We start from the raw sequence: 27,058 nt of genomic DNA, 5'->3' as shown, positions 1-27,058 counted from the left end.
GGAGGAAGAATCCGAGATTTTAGGCACAGAGGGACACAGAGACCATGGAGAATGGGCAGTGACCGGGGCACAGAGGGTGGCACTGGCTGGAGACTGCAATAGAGAGAAGGCATTGGTAACACACTGAGAGGGAAGCAAGGCAAACGACAGGTGAACAGGGACAGTATGAGTACCAGACAGGTAGACGGAAGGGGCAGGACAGGGAAGACACTGGAGCTAAAGGAGGACAAGGAAAGGCTGGAGGTGCAGGGAGAGAGCTACCAGAGGTAGCGCAACTAGAGGCTGAGGAACGAGGAAGGCCTGGGACATAGAGAGCGCTGACAAGAAGACAGCGTCACCGCAATCGATAGTCAGGCGTCTTACCTGGCCTGACGCCGAACATAAGTAGTCGATGGGCGCCGCCATGTCGGGAGCGGAGTCACCGCATCACCGTTCCCAGGAGCCTGAGCACCAGGAGTCACACAGTGCGCTGGCGCCCAACGCCGAGACACCCGGAAGCCGGGCGCGGGGACGTGCCGGGGAGCAGGAGCGCGCCGGGAGGTGCGCGCAACAGGACAGACAGCGGGAGGGACCATGCCCGTGACACTCTGTCCACCCCTATATAGGCAGAACTTTATTATTTTTTTTACAAGGGCCACAGTGGAGTAAATAGGGGTCACCTTCCTGTCATGTTATTACTATGTAGCTGCTTTGAGAAGGGACCTGTTTTTTCTGACAGGATTTTGCAGGTGACACAGACTCCGTCCTCAGTCAGCACAGTGAATCATGGCTGCTGCTTCCTATTTTGTATTACCTAGACGTGAGGTAAAAATATGTTTCTACGTTTGCTCGTCGAAGGGGTCCCCTTTCTGAGCCATAATTCAATAGTCAGCCGAGCTGTGTGAGTTAAATATATCAGCAGGCTGCCTCCTCAGGGATTGCCATTGAGAATGTCCTCACTGCAGACAGACACACACACATACAGGAGGGTTACACTGACATGTTCTCCTCTGACAGCACAGGGGAGACTGAACTGGAGCAAAGCCAGGGCACATAATAAAGACCCCTTGACAGTCAGCAAGTGACACACAGTCAAGGTGGCAGAGCCAGCAGGCTGCACTCAGACACACACCCACTCTCTGGGTGGAGGCAGCAGGGTGCACACAGACACACTGGCACACACAGTCACTCCTGCACACACAACACCCTCAGCCTGGGCTCAGGGGCTCTTCCTGCCAACATGCTTGTGCTCAGACTTATGGCAATGGGATTTTACATCCAGCTCTTTTTCTGTTTCATCCTCTCACAGACCTCCTTCATTGACAGTGTCTTCCCAATTCCTGCAGGTAATAGCTGTTTTCTGTTCTTATGCATGTGCAGCCCCCTGAATGTTATCATAGGGCTGCATTATCACTGGGACCCCCATGGTCTGGCCAAGAGAGCCAGCTGCATGTTTCCTTCTATTTTTGTCTGGGGTAGCCTGAGATTTGAACCAGGAAGGACAATTATCCCTATTAATAAACCTATTACAAGACTCGGTGCGAAGTGAAGGAGCGCTCGGAAGAATAGACTGGGTGAATTTAGATAAGGCTTATTATAGGAAAACCTTTCATGATAAGCCATGCCTGGGAGCATGCTTCTAATGCAATATGCAGTATGAGCTGCCATGTATCTGGTCATTTGTATTGGTATACTATACTGCAGTGATTATCATATTGGGATGATTATTATGTAAGGCCGATAAAGCCCCACAGGCGATTAATCCAAACTATAGCTTTATTTAACCCCTAGCTAATTTAATGCACTGGACATAAATGTTCTAGATTGCAATTAAAAAAAACCTAAAACACACAATTTTTTAAATATATTTATATTTAAAGATTAAAGTTCATTGGGCAGAGTAGACACTGTGTGATATTACACACTGGTTCTTGTCTGCAGTGGAAGTTCATTATGTCTTAGGCTATATTCACACCCGGCAGATTAATCCGCAATTTAAAAAAAAAAAAAAAATCCTTGCCATTTATCAGAAATGTTTTTCTGCAGCAAGTGCATGAATTTTCTCAAATCTCTTTTAGTTGGACCATCATCGACATTTCTTGCAACAAACGTAGGAACAGCTCCTTATTTATAGCGTTAGTTTGGATGTTCTTGGGGTGTATTTATCATAGTGACTTTTGGGAGTTGGGACTGTTTTTCTGATAAATATTTGTAACAATCACCATTATTACATTTGGAGCATAAGACTTTGTTCACATGTTTTGCTGCGTTTTTTTCTGCAGTAAAACCTGCTCTCTTGGTAGTCAGAAACCCACAGCAAGCTGGTTTTGCTTGGTTTTTGTTGCATTTTTTTCCTGTGTTTTTGCTGCATTTTTGTCATTCTACATTTGTCTCTTGTGCATGCTGATAAAGTTTAGTGCCAAATAAAAATCTGCTTCTAATTCATCAGGCTTTGGCACAAAAAATGACGCAAAGCCTGTTATTACCTGCGTTTTTTCAGCGTTTTTTTCACCACCCATTACTTTCAGTGGGTGAAAAACGCTGAAAAAAAGATGAAATAAATGACATACTCCATTTTGCAACACCCAAGGTTTTGCACAAAATACTGAAGACAAAAAAAAAAAGCTGTGTGCATGAAATTTCTGAAATCTCATAGACGTAGCTGGTACTGCAAAATGCAACTAAAATTAGCATAAAAAACACACAAAAAACATAGATAAATTCCCCATAGAATCTTTCTATTTTATTAGTGGACTATGATTTGACTTTCCTTTGTGCACAGTGCAGATGAGCATCCTAATAATAAATATTCAGCAATTTGGTTTGATTGGGATGAAAATTATAATGGTGAACAGGAAGTATCACACTAGGAAATGTAGTAAGCAATATTCTGATACAGGGTGCAGAAATGATGGAGTACACGGACTGTCCCTGATTAAAACCTGTAGGTTTTAAATAATTGATAAAAGCACTACATATATTATAGTATATAAGAGCAGCAGCATTTAAATGGTAGAAGAAAGAAAATTGTGTTTAAAACGCTTTGCAAAGCACATTTAGAATGCAATGTGGGCTATTTATGCTGACTCGTAAAACTATACACCCAACAACCGTATTAAAAAAATATCGTCCAGCTTTGTCCTTTTGGTTCTGGGGATAGGGTATCAAATCTTGATGATCATAGATGCAATTTTATAAATTATATACTATAAATAATATACTATAAATTATATGCTATAAATCTACTATATATATTTAATTACCTCTGTGAAATTACAAACCCACGGCACAGGGCGGTAGCCGTGGGCGAGGTACTCGTCTTCCAAGCCCCGACACCCTACAGGAAAATGGAGGTCCAGGGTGTGTGGACTTTAGCTGTGGGGGTGTTACGCCCTTGCAGACCGCATGATGTTAGTGACTTCAGATGGCCAGGACCAGATGTAGAGTTCGATGAGAGAAACCACCACTCAAAAATAAACTTTTACTAAACCATAACTTATGGGGAAGTATGTACAGTAGACAGCAAGTGCAAAACTTTGTGAACGTTTCTCTTAGAACATATGACATCGTCATGCCCATTCCTGTTACTTCCTGAGCTCGCTCCTCTCTCTGCCCATTAGCCTCTCTCTCCCTCTCTCTCTCTCTAACTTCATCACCACCAAGCACTTGGGAGCTTCTCTAATTCCCAACAACAGCACAACTAACCGGTAAGCAAGATTCCTATTTCTCAACCCACGGTTCCATGTCCTTTTCCCCTTACGGGAGCTTTTTTGCCACCATGGCCATTACTTAGCTTCTCTGCTTGCCGACACCTTGGAACTACCGCATGAGGCGCTCTCTCTTCGTCCCACTTTCCTTCTCAGTGCTGCCCAATAACTTAACTGTCAGATAACTCCGTTCCGTACCGCTAGGCTTCCTGCCCAGACCTCATTTCCTGAGAATCACTCACTCAGTCTAACACTTTTCCTTGTCTCTAATTTGGATCACGCTATCCATTGCCTCGGTCTCCACTCACTTCGAGGACACTCACTTCTTGCGGCTCTGCTGATTAATCAGACCAGGGGTCTGCTCTAGTTGAAAGCTGGAACATAGCTCCTGACAGGAACCTCACCACTGCCCCTTCACTTTAGCTCCTCTACTCTGGGCTAGTCTCAACTATTAACTCTTTAGGCTACCTAGTGCTGGGCAGAACACAACCTTTCACTATCAATACAGATCAAGCATTAACAGTACACCATAACACCATTGCAACAAAATACATGTCTTCAAGGGGGAATGTGGGCAACCTCTCCACCTTTTTACACCTGAAAACACAATTTGACCTTTTTAGATCTTAAAAAAATTTTGTAGAGAATTGTACATTTAGTAGATTTCATCTCCATCCCATAATGTCATCCTCGATCCTGTAACGGATGACATTTCTCTCCAATTATCTGTTATAGTGAACGTAGATTGTAGCAATAGGATTTTTCGTGTAACTTTGTTACTAAGCACCGGCAGCTTTTTATAGTTCTTCTTTTTTGAAGTCATACATGCATTATGAGTTTGTTAAAAAATCTAAGACTTGGACGTCTTGTTCTGCTGCTTGTATTGAGGGCTATATTTCTAGAAAGTAAAGATATTTTTTGGTACATGCCAAAACAAAAGTATTATGTGTTTTATGGTTTTACTAGGCTTTAATCAGTTTCAGCAAAAACAATCTTCAGAGCACATTAATAAAAGTCTTAAAATCAAGGGGAATTTAAGCGCTCCTGGTTTTATCTTGTTTAGAAAATGTTAATATTTCGTGTTTTTCTTTAATGATCTATATGCATTGAAGGTATTGATGACTAAGTTATTATAAATTCTGATACGCAATAGGTATTTTACATTACATGTAATATATCACATACTGATTACGGTAAGCGCCATCAGAAATACTAAAGAATAGAAGACAGCAGTGATATTGCATTGGTGTCTAGTGCCAAACTGCAGGAGGTTTGTTTCTCAGCCTCCAGCTTTAAGATCAGGGTTCCTATACAAAAGCTAATAATGAATGAAATCTACATTTGCTATTTCTTAGGCTAGTTTCACATTTGCGCTTTTGAGCGCAGCGACGGCCTGCGCACGGCCGCCGCTAAGCCCCGCCCCCTGCTGCGCAGGTTGCATTTGGCGCTGGTCGGCGCACCGTAAAAAGGACGCATGCGCCGCCAAACGCATACTGCGCACGGCCTGCGCCCACAGTGATAAAGATAGGGGACGCAGGACGCATGCAGCGTCATGCGCCGGTAGGCAGAGCTACCGGCGGAGGCGTGGCAGGGGGCGGGGCTTAGCGGCGGCCATGCGCAAGCCGTCGCTGCGCTCAAAAGCGCAATTGTGAAACTAGCCTTAGTTTAATTTTTTTACCCTTTGCTGTTGATTTATAATGTAGGCAAATAGATAAGTATAAGATGTAATATATCTTTTTACAGTATATTTAATAAGCCTTTATATTCATGTAGTGTTTTGGGTGTACATAAGCATTCCTCAGTGGTGGATAGCAGAAGTCCTGCAGATCAAAGTTTATCAGGAGCATTTTAAAAATATATAGAGAGTATATAGATTTTCCCTTGGAAACTAGTTATTTTAGGACACATTCACACTTGCTATTTGACATTCCAGTTGACTGTTCTGTTATTAGGAACAGGCAAACTGAATCAATGTTAAAAATAGATATGATGCAAACTAAAACAGAGGGAACCCTTATTATTGGTGCAGCCAAGTTCCGCTATGTGTCTGTTTTTAGAACAAAAGAACATGTACACCATACAGAACTTTTTCCTCTGCTGTAAGACCTGGCATAAGATCTTTTTTTTTTTTTTTTTGCATTATTTCCTTTTGCCTATAAATTTATTTTACTTGCTTATATAGCGCCATTAATTCCAGATTCACAGATGTTTATCACAGTCCCCATTAGGGCTCACAATCTAAATTACCTATCAGTATGGTTTTGGAGAGTGGGAGAAAACCGGAGAACCCTCACGCAAACACGGGGAGAATACACATAAACAAACACCTTGCAGATGTTGCCCTTTCCCAAAATAACTTTATTGAAATTTTTACATTACAGGACAAAAAAGGGAAGAGGAAAGTGTAACTATTAGGGAGGAAAGTGGTAAATATTGCTTTATTAGGAGACAATACAAAGGAAAATACAAAAAGGAGAAGGGGGAAGGATAGGGAAGCAATTTAACAGTAATGTGTTACATCTCAGTGAAATAAGTAGAAGGAACAATAACTACTATTATAAATCTTAACAGTAATATGACACATCGTTATAATGCGGTTAAAGATTAACAGATGTTGTCCTAACCCAGAACCCCAGTGCTGCAAAGCAACAGTGCTAGCCACTGAACCACAAATTGAATGTCAAAATACAAGTGTGACACAGTTTAAGAGCTCCTACAGAGGCTTGCGAAAGTATTCACCCCCTTGGCTTTTAATCCAATTTGTGTGTAATGCATCAGCACTAAATTGTCTAAGTTGGTGAAGTGAAGGGAGAAAAATATAGGCATAAGTTAAATTTATAGGATCAAATAACTCATATGCAGCACATTGGAATCAATGGTGCTATATAAATAAATAATAATAATAAACTAAAAATTGGGATGTGAATATGTATTCAGTCGTTTTGAAACCCCTAAACATTTGTGGTTGTGCAAGCAGTTACCTTCATTAGTCACATGCTTAGTGAAAGGAAGTCCACCTGTGTGCAGTCTAATGGTCACATGGTCTGTCAGTATATACACACCTTTTATGAAAGACCACAGAGGCTGCAACACCATTAAAGCGAACCTGTCATCAGGGTTTTGCTAAGTAAACTACAGGCACTGTCAGGTTGGCGCTGTTACACTGATTAAAATGATGGGAGGCGGTGCTTGCATAGACTGAGAGCATCGCTTGCCAATAGATGTTGCTGTGTATGCGCTGTACTATTTGTCCTATTTGTTTGCTTCACAAAAAAAATAAAACCTAATATTCACAATTGTAGGCATGTTCTTTACATGAACTGATGCAAACCCTCAAAAAAAAACAGTAAACCCGTGGCACAGACCGGTGGCCGTGGGCGAGGTACTCGTTTTCCAAGCCCCGGCACCCTAAAGGAAAATGGTGGTCCTAGGTGTGTGGACTTTAGCTGATTGTGAGGTAGAAAAATATGAAAAATGTCAAGGGGGTGAATATTTTCACAAGCCACTGTATCCCATGCCAATATCCAACCTTCAATAAATGTGTAAACAAAATACAATATCCTATCTACACCACTAGATTGACACCACAGTGTGGAAAGACTAAGTGCAACACGAGGGGAAGGAAGCCCAAACACTAAGGAAAGGAGTGGAGATCCCTAGGCAGATCAAATAGCACCCTACAAATTTATTAAAAAACAAAAACTGAAATATCACATGGTCATAAGTATTCAGATGATTTTTGTTCTGGCATAAACAATCCAATCTTTCAGACATTCTCGGATGCTGTTCGAGGTATGTGAGATAGGAGTTCACATCGTGAAATAAAACAGCTTGTTCTCAACTAAATTTTTATTGAAATTTTTATAATGCAATACAAAGCAATATAACTAATACTAATAGAAGGTAGGGAAGAAGGTGGAGTAAGGAAGGCGGAGAGGATTAGGAAGGGGAAGAACTGGCAGCTACAAGGGAAATGGGGAAACTAACTGCTAAGTTCCTACTGGTAAACTTGCACTCTATAGCCATTTTAATTTCAAGCAGAAAATCAAGTACTGCATGTATCATTAGGGTTCATATGTCTAACCGGTATATTGAAGTTACAGTAGATTCCGAAGAAGTCCTTTAATAGTTGAGTTTGTTGAGGATGATGAAACTTGTCTTGTCTTGTCCTGTTCTAGGTTAATCAATACACATACATATACAGTATATATACATACATACATTTATATATACACATCCATCAAGGGGAGGGAGGAAAAACGATATTCCAGAGGTGCCATCTCTTGGTATACGTTATAAATTTGTTCTCTCTTAAAGCAAGCGATAATTCAAAAACTCTGAGTAGAAATTCCCTCTATAACATCTGAAATTTTCGGAATATCCTTCTGTTTTCACTTTGAAGCAGTCAGTAATTTATTGACCAATAAAATATGAATAATTTTTATCTAAATTGGAAAGGAATATCTTGAATACCAAGAAATAACAATGCAAGGTGGGGTGTAATATTAACATTAGGTTTGGGGATTCTTGAAATTAGCTCAGATATTTCAATCCATAGAGATCTTATTAGAGGACACTCCCAAAAAATGTGATATAAATGGCCATGATGGCCACATTCCCTCCAGCAAAACCTTGATTGTGTTGGAAAGACTTTGTGCAATTTTACTGGTGTGAAGTACCACGTAGATAATAATTTAAAATACACTTCATGTAGAAGAGCACAAGAAGTAGAGGAATAAGTGATCTTAAATGCTGTGACCCAACTATCTGTCTCAAAATGATTGTTAAGATCTTTCTCCCAATTCAAGATTTGTGCTTTCCTTAGGAATTCAATAGCTTCATTAAATGATGCATAAAGCTCACTAGTCTTCCATTTATTATTGGCAGAAGGGTTGTTTAAGAGATCCAGCACTACCTTAGGAAGTGTGAGGGGAAACTTAAAATTTTTATAGTAATATTTCCAGATTTTCAAAAAGTTGAAAAATTCAGAGTGTGGTATATAAAATTTTTGTTTGGGGTCCTGAAAAGTGATAAAATAATTTTTTTATAGTCCATAATCAGATTAGATAAATATAATATACCTTGTTTTTGCCAATTCTTTAAAGATATCCTTTGAATTGCGTTTTCAAATATGGATATAGGGATAGTCTCCAAAGGTATATTTTGGATATTATGCTTAAAAGTATTGGCTTGTTTTTTCCAGGTAAGAATAGTGTTTTTTTATATAGGTGTTTGAGGAGGACTTAGGCTTGGAATTAAAAGATGTAATAGAATTAAAGAGGATAATGATTTGCCATTATTAAGATAAATTTCTAATTCTTTCTAGCTGTTTCTATCTTGTTCTAGCCATTTCCTACCTTGCTTGAGTATGCTAGCTAGTTGGTAGGCTTCAAGTTTCGGCAAACCTATTCCCCTTTCGCTTATGCTTGTGTAATATTTGACACCTTACCTGATGGAGAGAACCTTCAATTTCTCTTTATTGCTTTCTTAGAAGCTTTATTGTTTATCTGTGATATTTAATTCTGTAAAATTAAGAAGTGTATTTTCTATATACATATTAGATGTAAAGGAAAATAAGACTTCTAATGCAAGTTGTACAGTTTGGGCAAATTAAGAGACCTTGTAAACCTTTTTTTTACTGCAGATCTAAATTTGTGCCAACAGCACATGTTAAGATAATTGTCATCTGTATGCGCAGCCATAGCGCAGACTGTTTTAGTTAATTAAAGTGGTATTCCCATCTTCAAAATACTATCCCAATATGTAGTAGGTGTAATAATAATAGTATTGGTAAATACCTCCAATTAGAAATGTAGTATAGTTTTTCTGATTTGCTATGTCTGTTTCCTTATGTGCAGGCATTGCAGAACCTTAAGTATCCACAGTTACAATCACTAGCAACTAGCTAACTAACTGTCACTATATCAGTGGTCGTAACCATGGATGTTTAAGGCCCTGCAATGCCTTCACATAAGGAAAGAGACATAGCAAATCGGAAAAACTATATTACATTTCTAATTGGAGGTATTTTCTATTATAATTATTATTATTATTATTATTACACCTACTACATATTGGGATAGGATCTTGGAGATGGGAATACCCCTTTAAATATGTTTATAATAATCATTAATGTCTTTATAATTTAAGAATATAAATATAAACAGCATAAACTAGAACACAATGTCTAAATATAGACCAAGGAGTAAATCAAATAGTTCTGCTTTCTTTGAATAATCTAGTGTAGAATAACATTAAAGATGATAAAGACATTTGGACCTAAAATAGTATTATAGAAAACGTCCAGTCAAAAATAAAACCTTGGTTATTACAATGTTTGAATGTTTTCTTGTTTGTGGCACCCCAGGAGTCTGGTTGCCACAGTGACATTGCCTCCCTCACAGTTTGGTGATGACATGCCTGGAAGCAAGGAGGGGTTCCCTGACCAGATAACACTTACATCCAACACTTTTCCTGACTCCAGATCAGAAGGGGGAGCTCTAAACCCGGTTTCAGTGGAGCTTCTCCATTAGTTCTGGCCTGGAGAAGGGGTCAGTCAGTCAGTGTCTGGGACTGAAAGAGACAGAGTCTGTGTTAAGAGAGGAGAGAGAAGAAGTGAAAGAGAACCTGGGGAGTGGAGCTGTGACCAAGCTCACCCCAAAGTACAGAGCTAGAAGCTGGACACCGGAGTCCATGGCTGACTGGTACAACAGTCCCAGCAGCTAAAGCCAGAGGGCAGGGGATTGCAGGTCTCCTGGCCCAGCAAACACCCAAAGGCACAGCAGCAGACCAGAGCCTTAAGCTGCCATAAAGGAGTGACACCTGCAATAGGCTCAAGTGGCCTGCCATACGGGCAAGTACTTCAGAACAATAAGGAACAGAGGACTGAGCATAGGTTTAGGCAGCAAGGACCTCAGAGGACGGCGCAGTAAGGAGGCCTGAAAACCCATGTGGCTTGGTGGATCCTAAGTTGCTTCCAGGCTCCCCCGACCTCCATTGTCATCTGTAACTAGTGCCCCGGCCTACTCTTCAAACCATGGGTAAAAGCGTGGAAACTGCACCCTGATGTGTCCTCAGAGTTATATACTGCGCCATCCACCCTGTATTACATCCATCATCATCATCTTTAACAATATAATTGCCCTGGGACTAAGCTCTACCTGTGGAGAGCTGTACCAACTCTGCTGCATCACCATCAGCCCCAGCGGTCTCTTTAAGCAGCGTCGGCCATCCTTGGCTGAGTACCACAGGTGGCGTCTCGAACCATCTTTTATAAACTTTATTTCCCCTTTAATCATCATTTTTCATTGGACACCCAGGGCCACTGACCGGGACACTGCTGCCGTGACACATCCCCTTACGAACCGGCCCCGGTACTGAACATCCCCACGGTCCTGGCATGGGCTCCAAGTGCACTTTGTGAAAGCTTTGCTACCTGTATTTGCTGTGACGGTAATAAGGTATTTCTAAATTCCCATTATACACTTTAATTGGACAATCTAGTATCCTAGAGGTGTTTATATCATTTTGAAGAGGATGGTTTAAAAAATAATTAAACACCTGATTTAGTTATGCTAACAATAAAGAATTGAAGCATAGAATGAATACAGACAGACAATCTCTTGTTGGAGAGGGTCTCGCGCAGACATGCATTACACAGAGCGAATACTGATTTCAACAGGAACTATTACTTGCTTTATTACCATAAGGTAGTGTTGCAGGAAAATTGAAAATGTGCTACCAGGTTCCCCATCGGCTTTTAATATATGCTATCAATGTCAGATTGGTAGGGGTCTAATGCCTGCTCGTGGTGCTTCAATAGGCTGATCACTTGGGTGTCAGGGGCTCGAACCTCACCAACTGAGTAGAACTTTACAGAACAGAATAAAAGATGCAAAGTCTTCAGGAGAGAATAGCTACACTGCTATACTAAAGCTCATGAAAGAAGAGTATTTCCTTGACCGTGCAGAAGAATTTCTTCAGACTGTTGCAACAGAAGAACTTTTCAGTGTTCCTGCAGAGGCTAATGACAGAGTAGAAACAACCATTCAGAATGTTCAAAGAGATCACCTTTCAATGTACCTGTAAAAGAAGAGAAATGGAAGCATGTGACCCAAAGAAGCAGGAGGAGGAGACAGTCAGCACCCATACCACTGAAGAACTGCTACCAGGCTCTCACGCTGTCAACTACAAAGTACGTCAAAAAAGTGCTTTTCCCACAAAGAACACTGCAGTAAGCAATCAGAAGTCACTTGAAGGGAGAAAAGAAGTGCTGTGGTGAAGAAAAGGAGAGTGGTAGTCATGGGGGATTCCCTACTGAGAGGAACAGAAGCCGCTATCTGCCGACCGGACATCACCTCACAAGAAGTGTGTTGTCTTCCCGGTGCCCGAAACAAAGATGTGCCTAATAGGGTATCAAAACTCTTCAGTGCTACAGATGAACACCCATGTCCACTAAGTCACGTAGGAACAAATGACACATCAAAAAGGACCCAAAAACTATATGAAGAGACTTTAAAGACCTAGGCCGCTGAGTGAAGGAACTGGGATCACAGGTCATTTTCTCATCCATCCTCCCAGTGGATGGACTTGGTACAAGGAGATTGAACAGGATTCTACAGGTGAACAACTGGTACTTCGATAGTGCCATCAGCAACATTTTCGGTTTCTTGACCATGGAGTGAATTACTTGTATGATGGACTCCTTGCTAGAGATGGGTCTTACGAAAACAGGAAAACACATATTTGAAAAAACAACTTAAATGAATTTCAGACATTACTCTTCCCCTCCACTGGTCAGGGACATACAATTTCCCCATAGGACATCGTTCTATCGTTCCTCCATGGCATGTCTCAAATCGGGAGAAATGGCGGAAAGAACTACACCCTCAATTAGAATGGTAGTAGGCTCGGTCACATCAAGAGAATCTGCAAAGAAACTCCTAGAAAGGGCGTCCGCATTAACATTCTTAGTGCCCGGAAGAAAGGAGACCACAATATTAAAACGTGTGAAAAACAAAACCCACCTAGCCTGTCTAGGATTCAAGCGTTTGGCTGATTCAAGATAAATCAAATTCTTGTGATCGGTAAGGACCACAACTTGATGTCTAGCTCCCTCCAACCAATGTCTCCACTCCTCAAATGCCCACTTCATGGCCAACAATTCCCGATTCCCCACGTCATAGTTACGTTCAGATGGAGAAAATTTTCGAGAAAAGAAGGCACAGGGATTCATCTTAGAGTTTACCGGAACTCTTTGAGATAAAACGGCTCCTGCACCAATCTCAGAAGCATCTATCTCCACCTGAAATGGGAGTGAAACATCAGGTTTCCGTAGAACCGGAGCAGAAGTGAATGTCTGCTTAAGCTCCTGAAATGCTGAGACCGCCTCTGGAGACCAATTCACCACATCAGCGCCCTTTTTGGTCAAATCCGTCAGAGGTTTAACAATACCAGAAAAATTACTTATAAATTTACGGTAGAAATTAGCAAAACCCAAAAACTTCTGAAGAGCCTTCAGAGAAGTGGGCTGAACCCAATCATAAATGCCCTGTACCTTGGCCGGGTCCATTTCAATAGCAGGCGGGGACAAAATGAATCCCAAAAACGAAATCCTCTGTACACCAAAAAGACATTTCAATCCCTTAACATACAGAGTATTTTCCCTCAAAATCCGGAACACAGTCCGGACATGTTCCACATGAGAATCCCAATCACTGGAAAAAATCAAAATATCATCCAGATAAATGATCAAAAACTTATCCACTAGGTCCCGGAAAATATAGTTCATAAAAGATTGGAAGACGGAAGGGGCATTAGTGAGCCCAAAAGGCATCACCAGGTACTCAAAATGTCCCTCCGGAGTATTAAACACCGTCTTCCATTCATCCCCGTGCTTGATGCGAATAAGATTATACGCCCCCCTGAGGTCAAGTTTGGTAAACCAACAAGCACTTTTAACTCTGGAAAATAAATCAGAAATCAGGGGTAACGGGTACTGATATTTAGCAGTGATTTTGTTAAGGGAACGATAGTCAATACATGGCCTTAATGAGCCATCTTTTTTGGCCACAAAACCAGCACCCAAAGGCGAAGAGGATGGTCTGATATGACCTTTCTCCAATGACTCCTTGATATAAAATCGCATAGCATCATGTTCAGGTACCGAAAAGCCGACCCTTGGGAAATTTACAACCGGGCATTAATTCAATTGCGCAGTCATAACTCCTATGAGGAGGCAAAGACGCAGACTTACTCTCACTAAATACATCAGAAAAATCAGCCAAATAGTCAGGAACATCTTGAGACTGGGGAGAGGTGGAGAAAATAGGAGTGTCACTAAGAACACATTGACAACCCCAACTCACCACAGACACAGATTTCCAATCCAAAACAGGATTATGGGTTTGCAACCAAGGAAAACCCAGTATAATAATATCATGTAAATTGTGCAACACCAAAAATTTACAATTCTCTTGATGGTCCGGGGCGACCCGCTTTATCACCTGGGTCCAAAACTGGGGTTTATTCTCCGCCATTATATAATGGTCCTATATAGTGCTCTATACAGTATATAATGGGCACCGTATATTGCTCCATACAGTATATAATGGTCCCCATATATTGCTCCAAACAATATGTAATGGCCCCATATATTGCTCCATACAGTATATAATAGGTCCCATATATTGCTCCCCCAACTCATGGATTGGTGTCCCTGATGGCGAGTGGACCTCTCCCGTTCATCGTCGTGACGGGTCAGGTCAGCGTGTGCTCGCCCCTGCCTCCTGCACTTTTAAAGGGCCTGCGCCCTGCATTTTTTTCTTCTCTCAGGCAACGGGCCCACCGGGCATTTAACCAATACTACTACTTAAGTACTTGAATAAGAATGCAGTAATCAACTAGAGCCAGCATGGGTTTGTAGCAATCAAGTCATACAAGTCTAATCTAATTTCCTTCTGTGATCGAAATACTGACTTAGTGGATCAGGGAAATGCAGTAGCTATAGTATAGGTCGTCTTCAGTAAAGCATTTGATAAAGTATCTCATACTGTTTTTATTCAAAAAATGACCACGTATGGGATTGACAAGGGTACAGTTAGGAGGATTCATACCTGGCTCAGTGATCCTACTCAAAGAGTGGTAATAAATGGTTGCACATCCAATTGCAAGAGTGTTTCAAGTGGGGTACCACAAGGATCTGTCTTGTATTGTTCAATATTTTTATATTGAGAAAGGATTTAGAAGTATCTAGATAGGCTTGAACAATGGGCAGCGACAAATAGAATGGTATTTAAAAGGGAGACATGCAAAGTCCTACATCTGGGAAAAAACAAACAAAAGTGAAATCTAAGGAATGGGAACAATAGAACTAAGCAACAGCATATGTAAAAAGGCTTGATTATACTAATAGATCACAGACTATATGTGTGATGCAGCAGCAAAAAAGGCAAACAGTTCTTTGATGTATTAAGAGAAGCCTAGAGTCTAGAACATGTGAATTATCCCCCTCTACTCCTTCTTGGTCAGACCTCATGTGGAATACTGTATCCTGTTCTGGGCACCACATTTTAAAAAAGAAATTGAAAAACTTGAGCAAGTTCAGAGAAGAGCTACTAGGATGGTGAGCAGACTGAAAACTATGTCCCAATGAGGAACAGTTGAAGGATCTGGGAATGTTTAGCTGGCAAATAAGAAGGTAAATGGAGACTTAAAATCTGTCTTCAAATATTTGAAGGGATGTCACAGTGTAGAGGGATCATCCTTATTCTCATTTGCACATGGAAAAACGAGAAGCAATGGAATTAAACTGAAAAGGAGAGACGATATAGATTAGATATGAGAAAAAAGTTTTTGAAAATGAGTTCTCCTTCAATGGAAGTCTTCACATAGAGGCTGGATAGAGATCTGTCTGAGATGGTTTAGTGAATCCTACATTGACCAGGGAGTTGGACACAATCATCCTCGAGGTCCCTTCCAACTCTAATATTCTATGATTTTATGAATCACACACATCCTAGCAGGATTTTTTTTTTCAGACCTGCACAAAAATGTTGACATTTGTCATTGGCTCCATTGGTGCTCTGTTAGGGTTACCATAGGAAACTTGTTTTTCAGAGATTACAACAGACATCCTGATGTAGTGTTCAGTGGAGAGTTTTGTATGTGTGTGAACAAAGCCTAAGCGGCAATGCCAGACACAGGCACTACCATACGTATACACTCAGCTGTACCTGGTAAGCAACAAAGAGATTGTGTATGGACACACCACTTTAATAGAGGGAATAACACTGAACAGTAATGCAGAGTTATAAGAAACTGGTGACTGCTGCTCTCTGGAGTCTCAGAAAGCTCATAGTCCTGCTGCTTCACCTCCTGTGGTCAGAGCCTGGATAATGTTATTCCTGTCTCAGTCATAAGAGAATGAGATGGGAATAACCCTTTAACTGCACTTTCCAGTAAACTGGATCTTCTTAGAATAGCGCCTAAAAAAAGATTCAGTCACATGATCTGAACATCAGGTGAAAAGTCACGTTATACTTGATAATCACTTGTTTGCGGTTTACTGCTTAAAATCATTCAAAGTATATACAGCACTCAGCATAAATGAGTAAACTTTTACTTTCCTTTCAAAAACAACATTTTCTATGGAATACCATACTAGAAATTACTCTCACAAATGTGTGCTGTTGACTGCAAACAAGATTTGTTATTTTGCACACTCAAAAAAGGAAATCTTCTAAAAAATTCATTCAAGACCATGTTGCAAAAATGACTACACTTCAATGAAAGTCTTAGGGGCAAAGCTAAATGTTAGACTACAAAATTCTAATTAACACGAATTCAGCCAAAGGTAAGTTTAATTATTCATTACCTGGGTATCAAGCAGTTGATTATAAAAGGGTGCTACTAAAAGGAAACCCCTTCCCATTTTATGCTGTCAGAAATAGCACCACATGGAAAAAAAATGTTACAGGACCTTAGAAAAAAAATAATTTATTTACATAAGAACGGGGAAAGCTACAAGAAGAAGTTCAGCAATCCTTTACTTATCAGTCAGATTACTGTTGGAAAAGGGATACAAAAATTTAAAAAAAGAACTGCATCTATCTCAGAGATATCCAGGCCAACCATGGAAGTTAACACCTAAACAGGAATATCATATAATGAGAAGGGTTGGAGAAAATCAATATGCAAGTATATGGCAGTTAGCTAAAGAGGCAGAAAGCCAAACCAGGGTGAGTGTTTCCCGTGACACAATATGGCATACACTGCAGAGGAAAGGCATATATGGGTGTCTTCCACATAGGAAGCTTTTCCTAAAGTTCAAGCACAAATAAGGCTTGACTGTAAATTGCCAGGGCCTATGCTGAAAAATATGTAGACTACTGGGACTCTATAGTCTGCATTGATGAGACCAAGATATATGTTTTTGGAGTTGACAGCTTCAAAGCTGTATGGCATCACAAAGGACAAAGAAAAATGCATGGTGCCTACAGTGAAACATGGTGGCAACAGGGTCCTTATGTGGGGCTGTATGAGTATTGCTGGTGTCAGGGAGCTACATTTCAATGATAGTTGTCATGATACCAGTGCTGGGTGACCGGCACTACTGGGGTTCATGTTTTGATCTCAGTGCAGACTCTTACCTGCACACCTGGGACCTATTATGGTGGCCTCTCATTGGTTCTGGGAAAGCTTCTTATAGCCTCAGGAAGCTCCCATCCCCCGTCAGTTATACTTTCGCCCTTGGCATTGTGTGGTGACCCCTGAGTGTGTTTGTGCTGTGTTCTGGTTGCTTAATTCTCTGTGTACGACTCGGTCTGTTCTCTGGATATTGCTTTGGATTCTGCTTGGTACCTTCTATGTCTGTTTGGTTTTGACTTCTGCTTGGCCCTGACTATCCGTTCTGTCTCATCCCTGGTACTTTACTGATATCTCTGTGTATGACCTCCGTTTTGCCTGACTCTGAGTATTTCTGTATAGTCTCCTGCCATCTCTGAAAGCAGGATGCTAAGCCCCGCCCCCTTGCAGTCACAAGACCGTAGGTCCTGTGACTGCTTGCTAAACTTCAGCGTCCACAGGTCCTGTGTATCTGCACTTTCCGGCTGTACCTGACCCCGGGCTCCCCTACAGTGCGGGTGAGTGCCTGCTCAGCGGAGGCTGCATGCCGGCGCTGACAGGATCCTGACATTATAACTGAATATTAAGTTTTTGGGAGTTATGGATCCCATACAGTCTCTGGCTGACCAGATGAAAAGTCTGACTGAGATGTTTCAGGGTTTATCTCTGGAGCAGCATGCTCTGGCTCGTTCTCAGCAGCAGGTTTCTGAGACAGTGCCAGGGGCTTTATCTGCTGGGTCTCCGGGGGCTGGGGCGAGGGATGTTGTTCTGGTGTCCCCGGAACCACCTGTTAAACTGCCTGACTTTTTTTCTGGGAACAAAAAGGAGTTCAGGGTCTTCATGGAGGGGTACAAACTTTTTTTTTACTTTGAGACCACGTTCCTCTGGGGACGAAAACCAGAAGGTAGGGGTCATTATGTCGTTATTAAGAGGGTCCCCACAAGCTTGGGCTTTCTCCCTTCCTCCCACTGCCCCTGAGAGACTGTCCGTGAATGCATTCTTTGAGGCCCTCGGGCACATTTATGATGAGCCTGACCGAGTTTGATTGGCAGAGGACATGGTGATGAGCGTCTGTCAGGGGAAACACTTGGCTGAGTGGTTTTGTACTGAATTCCGCCGCTAGGCCGCAGAGGTCTCTTGGGACGACGCCGCACTCCGAGGACTCTTTCGCAGAGGCTTGTCTGAGTGGCTGCAGGATGCCTTGGCGTTAGATCCCCCACCTAACTCTCTCGAGGACGCCATGACCCAGGACCGCAGGCTGCGGGCCAGAGGGGTGATGCAGGTGGAGACTCCATTGTTCCCCAGTGGAAAAAGAGACTGCCCCTGAGCTCATGGATGTAGGCGCCCTCTCCCTGAAGGATACTGTCGCGTCCGTCTGCAAGTCTGGGCTGCAGACAGACAGCGCCCCGAGTAGCACCGACACCCTTTACCCCTATACAGGGATCTGGATTTACTGCAGAGCCCAGGAAGCGCTGTCTGAACAGGAGCAGAGTGCCAGAGCAGAACGGTCGCAATAGAAAAGCAGGAAGGGAGCCAAAAATGGAGTCGAAAACCAGGCGAGCAGTGGAGGTACAGAAACGGCAGGCAGAGGCAGAGTCGAGAGTCCAGGCAGAGGTCGAAAACCGGGAGAGTAGCGGAGGTACAAAATCGTCAGGCAGTAGAGGGGGTCAGGAATCCAAGCCAAGGTCAGCGTCAGTAATCAGGAGAAATGCAAGGTACAAAAACGGCAGGCAACAGAGTAGTCAGAAGTTCAGGCTGAGGTCGGAGTTAACGATAGGCAATCACAAGTAACACGTAGGGGAACCAAGAATATATCTGGCGGCTTGCAAGCCCAGTCCCAAGGTATTTGAGGGATCAGGTCGTCCCTCACAGGCTCCCGGGCTGGTGATGTCATCAGGACCGCCCCCAGGACCAGACCTGAAGATGATGCACCAGCCCCTTCATGACTGACAGAGGAGCGGAGTCTGCGTCCATAGACGCCTGCGCAGAAGCCCTTTCATTGTTGCCGCCCTCACTCGGGCGCGAGCCACGGCGCCTCCTAGTGGTTGAGGGCGGAACAGCAGGCCCCGAGATCGACATGTCAGTCCGGCGTCTCCTGGTGGCCGAGGCCTGGACAGCAGGCCCTGAGCCCGAGGGCGGCGTGACAGTCCGTCGCCTCCTAGTGGCTGAGGGCGGAACAGCGGGCCCCGAGTCTGACGGCGACGTGACAGATACGGAGAGGAAACGCCGGAAGGACAAGCAGTTATGCTTTTACTGCGGTAAAAGGGGACATTGGAAAAGGGAGTGTCCTGATTGCCCGTCTTCAACCCGGTCGGCGGGAAACGACTAGGTCTGGGTAGTCAACGGGGAGACTACTCAGACCCTCGGGTACCCTTTTCCTCATTTTCTAAAGTGTTACTTCATGTGGAACTGTTTGTGGATGGTAGTTCTTTTCCCTCTACAGCTAGACTGTGGATCATCGATTAATCTCATTGACTCCCAATTGGTCACACACTGCAAGATAGGGACAGTTAGGCTCAAGGTTCCGATGAAGGTGGTGGCCATTGACTCCTCTCCCCTCACCAAGGAGGGAATTCTCTTTATGTCTGACTTGTTTTCGCTCAGAGTGGGCGCTACTCATGTGGAAAACCTTAGTTGTTTTGTTTTGGACAATCTACCTGCAGGGTTGGTGTTGGGCATGCCCTGGTTACAACGCCATAACCCAGTTTTTAACTGGAAAACGGGGGAGACTGTTCAATGGGGGTTTAATGATTTTAAGTTATGTGATAAATCTGCACTGCTGGTTGAACCTGTTAAATCTGTGTCTGTATCATCTGTCGAGCTGGAAGGTATTCCGGAATGCCTGAAGGACTTCGAAGATGTATTCTCTGAAAGCGAGGCCGAGATGTTACCGCCACATAGACCCTTTGACTGCGCTATCGAGCTGGTTCTGGGGGCTAAATTACCTAAAGCCCGTCTGTTTAATTTATCCGGCCCTGAGTGCTTGGCTATGAAGGAGTACATTGCTGAAAGTCTGCGCAAGGGACACATACGTCCTTCAGTCTCACCTGTGGCGGCAAGTTTCTTTTTTGTAAAGAAAAAAGATGGCGGGTTACGTCCCTGTCTCGATTTTCGGGAGGTTAATCAGATTACTGTATGGAATACATACCCCCTTCTGTTGATTCCGGATTTGTGTAACCAACTATCAGGGGCAAAGTGGTTTTCTAAACTGGATCTTCGGGGGGCATATAATTTGATAAGGGCCCGAGAGGGGGATGAATGGAAAACTGCGTTCCTCACGTCCGAGGGACTGTTTGAAAATTTAGTCATGCCGTTTGGTTTTACCAATGCTCCTGCCATATTTCAGAATTTCATCAACGTAGTATTCTCGGATCTCATTGGTCATTTTGTCGTTATCTACTTAGATGATATTTTGATATACTCCTCCGACAGGCATTCTCATCTGGAACATGTACGAACTGTTCTCCAAAGACTGAGAGAAAATCATCTGTATGCCAAATTGGAGAAATGTGTATTTTGTGTGCAAGAATTGTCTTTTTGGGGATTAATTGTATCCTGTGAGGGTTTTCGCATGGACCCCAAGAAGGTGCAGGCCATTGCGGATTGGGTGCAACCCCGAGATCTTAAGGGTCTTCAGCGCTTCTTGGGGTTCGCCAATTATTACCGCAAATTTATCCAGGGGTTTTCGCAGGTGGTCAACCTCTCACGGATCTAACATGCAAAGGTGCGGATGTGAGAAATTGGTCCTCGCTGGCAAAAGAGGCCTTTGCGACGGTGAAAAAATGTTTTATGTCTGCTCCTGTGTTGGTACAGCCAGATCCATCCAAACCATTTGTGGTAGAGGTGGATGCCTCCGAGGTGGGGGTGGGGACAGTGTTGTCCCAAGGAACTGCCACTCTAACCAACCTCAGGCCATGTGCTTTCTTTTCCAGGGAGTTCTCTGCTGCTGAAAGAAATGATGTAGGCAATAGAGAGCTTCTTGCGGTCAAGTTGGCGTTTGAGGAGTGGAGGCACTTTTTGGAGGGGGCCATTCACCTGGTTACTGTGATCACTGATCACAAAAATTTGGCATACATTGAGTCTGCTAAAAGATTAACGCCCAGACAGGCCCGTTGGTCACTTTTTTTTCTCGTTTCCAGTTTACTATTACATTCCGTCCAGGGTCAAAGAATGTCAAGGCTGATGCCTTATCTCATAGTTTTGACCCTGTATCTGCCCCTGAGCCACCGTCCTCCATTCTGCACCCTGGGGTGGTGTTAGCAGGGATCTCGTCTGAATTGGAACGGGAAATTGAGGGGGCCCAGTCGCTGGCTCCTGCGGCCAAGCCAGGGGGCAAGTTGTTTGTCCCAGAGCAACTTCGCCTTAAACTCTTGCAAGAGTTCCACGAATCCAAGTTGTGTGCTCACCCTGGTATATCAGCCACGCGACTGGCGGTGGCTAGGATCTTCTGGTGGCCTACCCTTGGTTCTGATATAAAGAAATTCATTTCTGGTTGTGGGGTCTGCGCTCGTTCTAAAAGAATCATAGAATCATAGAATAGAATCATAGAGTTGAAAGGGACCTCCTGGGCCATCTGGTCCAACCCCCTGCTCAAAGCAGGATTCGCTAAATCATCCCAGTCAGATGTCTGTCCAGCCTCTGGTTGAAGACTTCCATTGAAGGAGAACTCACCATTTCTCGTGGCAGCTTGTTCCACTCATTGATCACTCTAACTGTCAAAAAGTTTTTTCTAATATCTAATCTGTGTCTCCTCCCATTCAGTTTCATCCCATTGCTTCTAGTCTTTCCTTGTGCAAATGAGAATAAAGTTGATCCTTCTACAATGTGACAGCCCTTTAGATATTTGTAGACAGCTATTAAGTCTCCTCTCAGTCTTCTCTTTTGCAAACTAAACATTCCCAAATCCTGCAACCTTTCCTCATAAGACAGGGTTTGCAGACCGGGCACCATTCTGGTCGCTCTTTTCTGAACTTGCTCCAGTTTGTTGATGTCTTTTTTAAAATGTGGTGCCCAAAACTGGACACAATATTCCAGATGAGGTCCGACCAAAGAGGAGTAGAGGGAAATAATGACTTCACGTGATCTAGACTGTATGCTTCTGTTAATACATCCTAGAATTGCATTTGCCTTTTTTGCTGCTGCATCACACTGTTGACTCATATTCAGTCTGTGATCTATTAGTATACCCAAGTCTTTTTCACATGTGCTGTTGCTCAGCCCTATTCCTCCCATTCTGTATATGCTTTTTTCATTTTTATTGCCCAGACGTAGTACTTTGCATTTTTCCCTGTTAAAAACCATTCTGTTAGTTGCTGCCCACTTCTCCAGTTTATTTATATCTTTTTGAAAAAGCTCCCATAGCCGGCCAGCGGGGGAGCTGATGCCCTTGGAAGTTCCCGAAAGACCATGGACCCACCTGTCCATGGATTTTATTACCAGTCTTCCCTCTTCCAGGCGTAATACGGTGGTATGGGTAGTGGTGGACAGATTTTCAAAGCAGGCTCATTTTGTTCCCCTGTCCGCATTACCTTCAGCTGAGACCTTATCCAGATTGTTTGTACAGCATGTGGTCCGTTTGCATGGGGTACCCCTGAATGTGGTGTCTGATCGTGGTGTGCAGTTTGTGGCTAAGTTTTGGCGTGCTTTCTGCAAAAAATTAGGGATATCTCTGTCCTTGTCGTCCGCATACCATTCTGAGAGTAATGGTCAGACGGAACGCACTAATCAGTCTCTGGAACAGATCCTCAGATGTCTGACTTCTGCTAGACAGAATGACTGGTGTGATATACTGCCATTGGCTGAATTTGCCTTCAATAGTCGGGTGAGTCAATCCACTGGTATGTCCCCTTTCTTGATCAACTATGGGTTCAGTCCTCATTTTGGTGAGTTTTCTCATCTGGATTCGGGGTGTCCCGGGGCTGAGGACTCTGTTCAGTGGTTAAAAGATACATGGGCAGAAGTCCAGCGGCATATATCTAGGTCTCAAGGCAGGTATACGTTTTTCACGGATAGGAAACAAACACCTGGTCCTATGTTTCAGGTTGGCTCTCCACGCAAAACATTAAGTTAAAGATTCCGTCGGCCAAGTTGGGCCCCAAATTCATTGGCCCGTACACGATTGTGGAAAAAATCAACCCGGTAGCGTACAGGCTGTGCCTTCCACCCTCTTTCAAGATCCCTAACGTCTTCCATAGATCTCTACTGAAGCCTTTTGAAGCAGTCCGGGGAGAATCCGAGTCTGCTGCTCCTCCTGTTTCGGTTGAGGGACATGTGGAATATGAGATTGGTCACATCGTAGATTCTAGGTTGGTACGGCGGTCAGTACAGTACCTAGTTCATTGGAAGGGGTATGGGCCGGAGGACAGGTCATGGGTGCCGGCCTGGTTGATGCATGCGGATCGCCTGGTTCGGGCTTTCCATGCTAGGTACCCGGGCAAGCCTGGGGGTCCAGAGGCCCCCCGTTGAGAGGGGGTACTGTCATGATACCAGTGCTGGGTGACCGGCACTTCTGGGGTTAATGTTTTGATCTCAGTGCAGACTCTTACCTGCACACCTGGGACCTATTATGATGGCCTCTCATTGGTTCTGGGAAAGCTTCTTATAGTCTCAGGAAGCTCCCATCCCCCGTCAGTTATACTTTCACCCTTGGCATTGTGTGGTGACCCCTGAGTGTGTTTGTGCTGTGTTCTGGTTGCTTGATTCTCTGTGTACGACTCGGTCTGTTCTCTGGATATTGCTTTGGATTCTGCTTGGTACCTTCTATGTCTGTTTGGTTTTGACTTCTGCTTGGCCCTGACTATCCGTTCTGTCTCATCCCTGGTACTTTACTGATATCTCTGTGTATGACTTCCGTTTTGCCTGACTCTAAGTATTTCTGTATAGTGTCCTGCCATCTCTGAAAGCAGGACGCTAAGCCCCACCCCCTTGCAGTCACATGACCGTAGGTCCTGTGACTGCTTGCTAAACTTCAGCATCCACAGGTCCTGTGTATCTGTATTTTCTGGCTCTACCTGACCCCGGGCCCCCCTACAGTGCGGGTGAGTCCCTGTTCAGCGGAAGCTGCACGCCGGCGCTGACAGGATCCTGACAATAGCATCATGAATTCACAGATGTGCTGCTCTATATTGAAAGAGAAGATATTTCCATCACTGTTGTCACGTGGGATTCCCAGCACCATGCTGCTCACTGCATTCGCCGCTCTGCTCCTTCCCATGTCAAGTCGCTGTGCTAGTCCTCATGCAGCTCTTCCAGCTCTGCTGCATATGCCTGCTGTCTCCACCTGGCTAGAGGGAGGCACTGCCAGATAAGTTTCTGCACTAAGTCTGCTGTGTCCTGCAATGACTAACTTCCCCAGCCTATCCTTAGGCAGCAGGGGGTTTATTAGGCAGCACCTCCCACCACTCTTTACCTAAAGGTTCCTAGTAGATTGTCTCTAATTCCTAATTGTGCACATTCGTTCTAACTCATCTATTATTGACCTGGCTTGTTTACCGTTTTTCCTGACCTAGGCTACATATATTGAACCTGTGCTGCCTGCTCTGACCTCAAAATGTCTGCCCACTTCTTTACCTTCGCCCTCCTGTACCTCGTTCCCATTTCTCTTACTCTCCGGTGTCTACCTGTGGCCAAGCCTGTCCTCACCATCAGAGGCTCTAGTGAATATCAGGTAGTCATTTACTTTAGTTAGGCCCTCATGGTTAAGCTCGTCCCTTGGTGCTGTAGATCCACATCTACCAGCGCTTTTCCAAGATGACAATTATAAAAAACACATCTAAGGCCACTGTTAGTTTTATGAAGAACAGGGTGAAAGTGATTCAATGGCAAAGTATGTCCCCTGATCTGAACCCAACCGAAAACCTATGAGGAATTCTGAAGTGACAATTTGGACATCATTCTCCATCAAGCATCCAGACTCTAAAAGAAGTAATTCTTGAAGAATTGAAAGATAGATGTTGTAACATGTCCCCAACTTGTTCACTCTATGACTGGAAGACTTGGTGCTGTCCATAAAAATCATGGCGGTCAAACAAAATAGATCAGGGTCGGACTGGCCCACTGGAGAACCGGAGGATTCTCTGGTGGGCACAGGCACTGACACCTGCTGACATACAGGGCCAGCAGCTGCCTAGGGCCCCCACTGCTCCAGAGGCCTCCAGCCAGTGGTGTGTCCCTAATAGCAGCACACCACGCAGCTGCTATGGGGGCCCCCGGTGCTAGTGGAGCAGCAATAATGGAGGAGAGAGCATCAGATGATGCTCCCTCTCCCATCATTCCCCTCTGCCTCTGACACAGCTGGTGTGCGATTACATCACTTAATCGCGTACTCGCTGTGTGCCGGGCAGACGGCAGCGCAACTCTTGACATCGGATGAGAGCATTATACCTTATGAGGAGGGCAGCATTATTCCCTATGAGGGGGGAGCATTTAGCCCTATGAGAAGCAGCATTATATCCTATGAGGGGTCAGCATTATACCCTATGAGGGGGCAGCATTACAGCATTATACCCTATGATGGGGTGGCATTATACCCTATGAGGGGGCAGCATTATACCCTAGGAGTGGGTGCATTATACCCTATGAGTGGGCAGCATTATACGCTATTAGGGGGTGCATTATACCCTATGAAGGGGCGGCATTATACCCTCTGAGGGAGCAGCATTATAGCCTATGAGGGGGTGCATTGTACTTTGAGGGGGCAGCATTATACCCTATGAGGCGACTACATTATATTCTATGGTGGGACTGCATTATACCCTATGAGGGGGCTTCATTATACCTTAGGAGGGGGTTGTATTATACTCTGAGGGAGCTACAGTATATTCTGTGGGGGCTGCATTATACTATATCAGGCTGGCTGCATTATATTGTAAGAAGGTGGCTACATTATATTCTATGAGGGGGCGACGTTATATTATATGAGGGGGATGCATTATACTATTTGATGACTTCATTACATTTTATGGGGGGCTACATTATATTCTGTGGGGGGCTACTAAATATTCTATGAGGAGGCTGCATTATACTATATGAGGGGGTTACATTATATTATATGAGGTGGCTACCCCAACTCCTGCTACATAATTAAGACGTGTACTATTTTATATTATACCCAGATATTAGAGCGTTTTACAGCAAAATTGGTGGTCTTGTATTTATTTCTATGTAGCTACATAGTGGGCCCCAAGAATGATTTTCTCTGGTGGGCCCAAGGTGCTCCAGTCCGACGCTGTACTAGATGGAGTAGTTTTTGATGTGGAGTGTATTCATTTTTGCATCAACTAATTTGAGTGAAACTGAAGATTTTTTAATGAATAACAATAAGTTTTACCATGTATTTGTAAGGTTTAACCAAATCTTTTGTTGTGGCTGGCACTGTCCTGAAGGGTTCTCTTCCTTCTTTTTACATGAGTATGCATTTAGTAGATATACTTTATTCATGGTTAAACTTATTGCTATGTGTAGGATGTTGGTATTCATGCTGCACTGAATAGTGTTGTTATAATTTTGGTGATTTTTATTTTGCAATGTGACTATTAGATTGCACTTAATATGTTGCTAAGTGCTATTATTATGTTATTTATGTTGAACAATGACAATATTTAGTCCTTGCATCTTTATTATCGTTATTATAACTGTACGCTGGTCTTTGTCCCTGCATCACTTATCATGATGATGATTTCTGTATTCTTATGCATATCTATATATTTTTCAGACTATTGTATCCTAATTTTGAATGAGCGAACCTGAAC

General features: G+C 43.4%; 1 protein-coding gene across 2 annotated transcripts in view; it reads left to right on the top strand.

Moving 5' to 3' along the window:
- The first annotated feature begins 955 nt into the window (after nucleotides 1-955).
- Nucleotides 956-27,058, top strand: part of COLQ (collagen like tail subunit of asymmetric acetylcholinesterase) — a 155,749-nt gene continuing 129,646 nt past the window's right edge. Inside the window, exon 1 of one of the 2 annotated variants that reach the window (XM_073550719.1) lies at nucleotides 956-1,325. In XM_073550719.1, the coding sequence (XP_073406820.1) occupies nucleotides 1,220-1,325 (106 nt within the window). In that variant the 5' untranslated portion in view covers nucleotides 956-1,219. The remainder of the gene's footprint in view (nucleotides 1,326-27,058) is intronic. The other variant, XM_073550718.1, reaches the window with a different exon arrangement.

Source organism: Dendrobates tinctorius, unplaced genomic scaffold, assembly GCF_039654945.1.
Source record: "Dendrobates tinctorius isolate UK_male_01 unplaced genomic scaffold, ASM3965494v1 ptg000167l, whole genome shotgun sequence".
NCBI lineage: Eukaryota > Metazoa > Chordata > Amphibia > Anura > Dendrobatidae > Dendrobates > Dendrobates tinctorius.
The sequence above is the reverse complement of the archived record's forward strand: the minus strand, read 5'-3'. Positions and strand labels throughout refer to the sequence as shown.